At 42.6% G+C, this 7,462-nt stretch overlaps 1 protein-coding gene across 1 annotated transcript in view; it reads left to right on the top strand.

The window, feature by feature from the left end:
* Positions 1 to 202: 202 nt before the first annotated feature.
* LOC109375688 (zinc finger protein 883-like) overlaps positions 203 to 7,462 on the top strand; it is a 17,291-nt gene continuing 10,031 nt past the window's right edge. Inside the window, 5 exon segments of the mRNA XM_019631185.1 lie at positions 203 to 235; positions 490 to 619; positions 2,288 to 3,296; positions 3,298 to 3,487; positions 3,653 to 3,736. Of these exon segments, the coding sequence (XP_019486730.1) occupies positions 203 to 235; positions 490 to 619; positions 2,288 to 3,296; positions 3,298 to 3,487; positions 3,653 to 3,736 (1,446 nt within the window).

Below are 7,462 nucleotides of genomic sequence, written 5' to 3'. Positions count from 1 at the left end.
GGATATTATTCACATAATGGTGATTATGTAAAAATATATTTATGGCTTCGAATAATTTTTAAATTATGGTGAGTGACAGGATTGGCTCTTCCAGGGGTTGGCAACCTTTTGAGACGGAACATACCTGAAGAGCCGCATGTGGCTCACGAGCTGCAGTTTGCTGACCCCTGGTCTAGGGCACTGCATTGAGAATTATATGACAATGGCCATACCAGGAGAATTGCCTGTGGAGGGGGTATATCCTTCTATGCTAGTCCCACAGCTTAGATATCTATTTGTCCATCTGCCTCTTGCTGCTGATGGCTTTACCCAGTTCTCAGTGGGCCCAGGAGGAGACAGCTGCACCAGTAATTCTACTGCCTGGTTTCCTCTCTGAGTTGGGGAGCTTAGGAGAAGGGTGGGAATACAGTAGATATTTGAGGGCAAGGGGGATGTATTGTGGCTCCTCAGGAGAGATGCTGTTTGTGGTTTCATCTGTCACCATCATAGCAGGGCAGTGTGACCTTTGAAGATGTGGCCGTGTACTTCTCCTGGGAGGAATGGGATTTACTTGATGAGGCTCAGAGATGCCTGTACCATGATGTGATGCTGGAGAACTTGAGACTTACAGCCTCCCTGGGTAAGATTCTCAGACTTTTCCCCATGACCTGAGCTAGTCTCTGCCCTTCCATTTACCCCAGAGACAAGTTTGTTCTTCTCACATAGGACCATGGACACTGCTTGCCCCCAGTTCCCTGGGTAGGTGCTATGTTTGGTTGTGCTGAGGTATGTGCACTGCCCTCTCTTTTTTGAGCATCCCCAACACCTTTCCCATAGTCTCACAGGGAAGGTATAATGGGCAGAGGTTTTGCAGTCACCCTAAAGGATCCCACTTTGCTTGTTATCACCTAGGCCAGGTTACTTTGTCCAGATCTAAGGCACCTGAGTACCTCCTGGCTCTGCTTCCTTCTTCTAGCTGACATTTTCATATGCCTGCCTGTGCCAGGAATTGCCATCACTTACATGGTTATTACTCATGTGTACCATGGTCTGTTCTTGCAAGACTGTCCTCTGAAATTCTCTGCAATATTTCATTTTTTTTCCTGTGGGTTGTCATGTGTTGAGTAGTTCTTAGTCAAGTGCCGTCTGTCTTTCCCTAACTAGTTGCATCATCCAGGTCTCATGTACTTCACCATCTTGGGATTGGAGTGGAGAGTGCTCAGTGGTTCAGTATTTGGATTTGAATCCAGCCCCAGCAAGATGGGCTCAGAGGGAGCCTGGCCCAGAGGAGTGGGACCCTGGGGGATGGCATGATGTCAGGGTATGTTCAAATCATACCAGAAACCTACTCTGTTTGACTAGTATTTGGGTGCCAATGCCTGTGATTGCACACTATTTCCCATTCTTGACATTGCTGACCTGTCAATTTTTAAAAAAAGATTTTATTGGGGAATTGGGGTAGGGGAACAGCGTTAGGGAATTGGGGAAGGGGAACAGACAAGCTGCTGTTCTTTTGTTCTTCAGTTTAGTTGTGGAGAACGTTGCTTCACTGGCCCATGTTGGTATTATCATTGCACTCTTCCTGGGTGAGGCAGATCGGTCACTGGCCACTGGACAGCCACTCACAGCGGCTCTTGGCAGCTCACACCAGCTGCTGGCCACTCATGCCGGCTGCCAGCCACTCAATGGTAGCTTTACGACAGCCACTGCAGCCTTACTGCAGCGTATGCCATCGCAGGTGACTCCTGGCAGCCAAGCTCCAGGTCGAGCTGTTGTTCACCATCTTAGCTGTAGAGGGCACAGTGGTTGACCTGTCAATTTTATAATTTGTCGCTTCTACACCTACATCCAGACCATGGCTAATCCTTACTGCTCTGGACTCTATGTCTCACCCATTTTTCTCACTGCTCTATCTGTAGCCATCTTCAGTATTGGCTTATGATTTGTATTATTAAGTGGGGACCCAATCTAAAACAGTTCCTGACCAACAGCTGCCCTGTTACAGTTTCATTTTGGGGGGGCTTGGACACAGTCTTTTACATGGTGTTCAGGTCACCAGCAAACAAGGCCCTGTTGAAAGTTATTTGATGAGGAGCAAGTTATATCCTTCACCTCATAAGGCCTCCCTCGTCCTGTGATCTGTATAGCCCAGTATTGCTAACAGCCACATCTTCAACCTAAAGCCAACTCCTGTTCCTGCAAATAATCCCATGGACTCGTTCCTGGGTTTGTCAAACACACATTTGTGTGTGGGCTGCCCCCTCCCACCAAAATCAGCATACATTTCACCAGCATTTCTTGCTTTCAGGTAGTTGCCATGAAGTGGAGTATCAGGAGGCTCCTTCTGAGCAGAGCATTTCTGTACAAAGAGTGTCACAGGTCAGGACTCCCAGTGCCAATCTGTCTCCCAAGAATGCCCATCTTTGTGAAACATGTCGCTCAATCTTGGGTGACATTTTTCATTTGGCTGAGTACCAGGGAACGCACTGCAAGCAGAAACTTTGCAGGTGTGAGGCATGTGGGAAAAAACTGTTTGTCAGTGCAAACGTTCATTAGAAGCAGCACATGGGCGATAAACCCGTCAAGAGCTGCAAATCGAATGTGTCAGGGAAGACACTTATCTCCAGGGAGGTTGGGAAGGACTTCTTGGCCAGCTCTGAATTTCTCCAGCAACAGACCACTTATACCAGGGAAAAGTCAAATAGTGGAACCAATTGTGTGACAATCTTTCAGAAGAGAAAAGCTCAATTTTTCTTAACAACTCTCAGCTGGGGAGAACACATGAAATCCTTTAGCCTCAAACACACACTTGTTTAGCACCAGAGAGTTCTCACTAGAGGAAGATGTTTTATGTCCAATGGATATGGGAAATCTTTTAGCAAAAGCTGCAGCCTCATTAGACATCAGAGTATTCACATTGGAGAAAGAGCTTTTGAGTATGGGGAATGTGGGACATTTAACAACACGTCCCATAACATTGAACACTGGAAAGGAAACACCAGAGAAAGGCCTTATGAATGTACAGAGTATGGGAAATCATTTACCCGAAACTCTCACCTCATTACACATTGGAGAGGTCACACTGGAGAAAGATCTTATGAGTGTGGCGAATGTGGAAAATCATTTGGGTACAAATCCGACCTCACTGTACACCAGAGAATTCACACTAGAGAAAGGCCTTATGATTGTTGTGAATGTGGGAAATCCTTTAGCCAAAACTTCAGCCTCGTTTTTCACCAGAGAGTTCACACTGGAGAAAGGCCTTATGAGTGCACTGAATGTGGAAAATCCTTTGCTGCAAACTCCAACTTTATTAAACAGGAGAGTTCACACTGGACGAAGACCTTATGTTTGTGGTGAATGTGGAAAACCATTTTGCCAAATCTCTGCTTTCCATTATCATCAGAGAGTTCACACTGGAGAAAGACCTTATGAGTGCAGTGAATGTGGGAAATCCTTTGCTGCAAACCTCAGCCTCATTACATATGAGAATTCACACTACAGAAAGGCTTTATAATTGAAGCAAATGTGGGAGATTTCTTTAGCCAAAGCTCTGTGTTCCTTCAACATCAGTAGCTCACACTGCACCAAGAACTAATAAGTGCTACAACAACATGATGTTCTTACTGGATAGTGACCTTATTAGTGTGGGAATTGTGGGAAGTCCTTTAAGATTCACACTGGGGAAAGGCCTTATGAGTACAATGAATGTGAAAAAGCCTTCAGCATTATCTCAGTGGAAAACCATGAAGTTCACATGAGAACAACAACTTAGATGTGCAGGGAATGTGTTATTTCTTCAGAATAGCACTAAGGGTGATCCCTTGGGAGTGTGCCATCTGCTTGAGTTAAACTTCACACATCTGAACATCCACATAAATTCCAGGTATGTGGGAACTGCACTGCACTTTTTAAATACCCAGGGCCATTGTCAGATTTATGTCACTGCCAGTTCTGTAGTAAAAGCCTTTTCACCTCACTAATTGGCTGGTGCTCACTGTGTGCATCACTCACCCACCTCAGTGCACCCAGGGATGGAAACCTAGGTGATCTCCTATTTAAAGGAAGTGTTTTTGAGAAGCCTGAGCACTCAGTTCTTCCTTTCTGATAAGTTAGGCCATGGACCTGGCCCATTTTTGGCTCAGAGGACTCTGCCATGACTTAAAAAGATGGATGACCTTTTTTGGGAAAACGATTGGTCTCAAATGGCTAATGGGAACTTTTCACCCTCTAGTCATGAACCTGGGAACAGGCTACTTCAATTGCACTGGTTTGTGTGACAGTGAAGGAAGGCTTTATTGTTTAAGATCATTTAATGTTGTAACTCTGTTTATTGTATGGTGGTTTGAAAACACGTGGGTTCTGGGTTCTGCTAACATGAAGACCTGACCAGTTTTTGTTGGGATCCCAAACTTTGTGTGCCTTAAGAGGGACAGTGATGGCTCAGAGAATATCGCTGTCTTTCCAGTTTTTGCCTAGTTTTTATGGCTGCCTGAGGCCTAATTTGTAGCCTGAATAACACGATATTTTGTGGGTTCAGAGGTAAACCTATGGGGGGAACAATTGTGACAACCTCTGGTGCTTCTAGAGCAACATGAAATTGTTCTCTTGTTCACAGTGCGTATTGCATCATGCTCAGTACTAATGAGGGAAACATGTCCCCCAGGACCTGCAGAGGAGCCATGTGCCCTGATGTCCAGAGTTCCTTAGGGTGAAAGTTGTTACAGAAACACTGGGTTTATAGGAAGTGGAGGAAGGAGACTGCAACAAACTGGTTGGCATGCACCTCTTTTAAAGGGGTATCCACAGTGTTCTGGTAACTATGGCTGTGAAGGAGGAGTAGGTTCAGAAAGTCTCAGGCTCTCCAGAACTATGTATCTTGTGTAGCTGAGGGCATTGTTACAGAAAACAAAGATTTTGTGGATTCCTATAGCTCTGGGCTTTTCATGTCAAGACCAGTGCTGCACAGGCAGATGAAGAGCACGAGGAGGAGGGAAATCTTAGTCCAGCTCTGTGGCCATTGTGACCAGCCTGGATTTCTGTTGAATCAGAGAGAAATGACCTTCATTGCTCACCACTATTTGCCACCACCAAGGGAAAGCGCCTAAGCCAGGGTACGAGGAAAAGTATGGTGGTGTCAATGTTGTGTTGCCAAACTTGATTTTCTTTCTTTTTTCTTTTTTAAAAGATTTTATTGGAAAATTGGGGAAAGGAAACAGTGTTGGGGAATTGGGGGAGGGGAACAGCCAACTTGTCTTTCAATCTTAGTTCTGGAGGGCACAGCTAGCTCAGCTCCAAGTCCAGTCACCATCTGGCCACCCGTTGGCAGCTCAGCGGCAGCTCAGGTCGGGCACAGCTCACTGGGCCATGTGGGAATCAAACCGGTGACCCTGTTGCACAAAGCTCACACTGTTAACCAACTGAGCCACTCGGCCGGCTCCAAACTTGATTTTTTAAAAACAGGGAATTCTAGGTTTCTATTTTGAACCCCATTTTAAAGTTTTAAGAAGGTATAAATGATGTGCAATAAACTGAACATATTTAAATTGTTCAACTTGGTAATTTTGGACATTCATATAAACTCATGAATGCTTTAGCACAATCATGATCATGAGCCTATGCATCAGCACACATTTACTTCATGCCCTTTATAATCTTTTCTTCTGCCCTCCAGTCAGCCATTGATTTAGTTTTCTTTACGATAGAGAAGTTCACATTTCCTAGAATTTTATAAGATTGAAGTAATAAGGCTTTTTTCTCTTTTTCCCCCTTGGGTACCCTCAGAAGATTCATTAATGATGCTTTTATGAGTACTTCATGCTTTTTATATTGCTGAAAAGTATGATGTTCTGTGGATGGACCACAGTTTGTTTATTCATTCACCTGCCTGTAGACATTTGAATTGTTTCCGGTTTTTGGCTATTGCAAATAAAACTGCTGCATAGATTTTAATGCAGTTCTTCATATGCATGTTTCATTGATCTTGTGCTAATATATTGGGTTTCAATGCCTGAATCACAGGTAGATTAATATACAACTTTTCAATAAGTGTCATATTATGATCTAAAATGGTTGTTCCCTTTTGTATGCTTACCAGCAGTGTATGAGGGTTTCAGTTCTTCCACATCTTTGCCAATGGGGGATATGGCTAGCTGTTTATAATTCTGACCTTTTAAAACAAATGTGTAGCAATATCTCACTGTGGTTTTAGTTGCATTTCCCTGATGTTTCATGATGTTGAGAATTTTTTTTAATTTGTTCATTTGCCGTCTGATGTCTTCTTTGATAAAATGTCTATTCGTATCTTTTGGTTATTGTTTTAAAAAATAAATTGTCTGTTTTCTTTTTCATTAAAAAATAACATAGTGAAACAACAAACACGTTAAAACTTTGTTCATTCTTCTGTGATGTTGACTTCTTTAGTCTAAGAATTATTGCTTTTGAATACTAGAAGGATATTTCCTGATTGGTTTTTGTGTTGTACCCAATGCAGTGGCCACATGCAGCATATATTTTTAAGTTTAATCTGCATTATTAATATACTCTCCATCACATTCTTCAGTCTAGATATTCAACAGTACAATATATCAAGCCATGATTTGTAGTGTTTGTCAATTTCCCTGCTATACACACTCCCACTGTGGCGAATTTAAAACTGTCAATGGAATTTCACTCAAAGTGGAGGTGGGAAGAGTTGCCAGTAGTGCACTGTTACATTCTGTTTCCATATACTGATAGAGTAGCTGCAATTAACCTCAAGAACAAGCAAATAAAATATAGTATAATAATTAGAAAGTCAGAAGTTTTTATATTTGATTTTAAAACAGTTTAATGGAAGTATAGTTGACTTAAACTGCATACTTAAAATATGCATTTTGATGTTTTGATGCATGTTTGTACCTTGAAACCAAAAGTTGCCTCCTGACTCTTTTTTTTTTTTTTAGCTGAGCCATCCTGCCACCTGTTGGCAGCTCAGTGGCAGCTCAGCTCAGGCCAGGACTTGATCCGCTGTTGCTCAGAGCTCACGCTCTTGAGTGAGCTCTTAACCAACTGAGCCACAGCCTCCTGACTTTTGAAATTCATCTTTCTCATCATATAAGATTACTGATAAAATGATACATTCTGTCTTTTGTTATGACTATCTTCAAATATATACAGAACAGGAAAAGACTGTTTGCAGCCAAATGAACCCCTCCCCAATCTTCCATCATTATCATTTCAGGCCTTTCTTGTGTCATCTGTCTCTCAGCACACTAGTGGGTTAGTTTACTCATAATTCTAGATATCGTATCAATTCATGCATAGTCTCCTGATTAATGCCTTGCTCAAGTTTACAAAACTACCACTCATAAAGATGAGAAGAAATTTGTTTTTTCTCTGGATAAAGGCAATTAGCTAACCCAGATAGTCAACCCAAGTACCAGGTAAATTTAAGAAGAACTATGTGTGACAAACGGCACTGCCAAATTCTTTTTTTTTTTTT

The sequence above is a fragment of the Hipposideros armiger genome, unplaced genomic scaffold, assembly GCF_001890085.2.
Source record: "Hipposideros armiger isolate ML-2016 unplaced genomic scaffold, ASM189008v1 scaffold_986, whole genome shotgun sequence".
In the NCBI taxonomy this organism is placed as follows: Eukaryota; Metazoa; Chordata; class Mammalia; order Chiroptera; family Hipposideridae; genus Hipposideros; species Hipposideros armiger.
The sequence above is the reverse complement of the archived record's forward strand: the minus strand, read 5'-3'. Positions and strand labels throughout refer to the sequence as shown.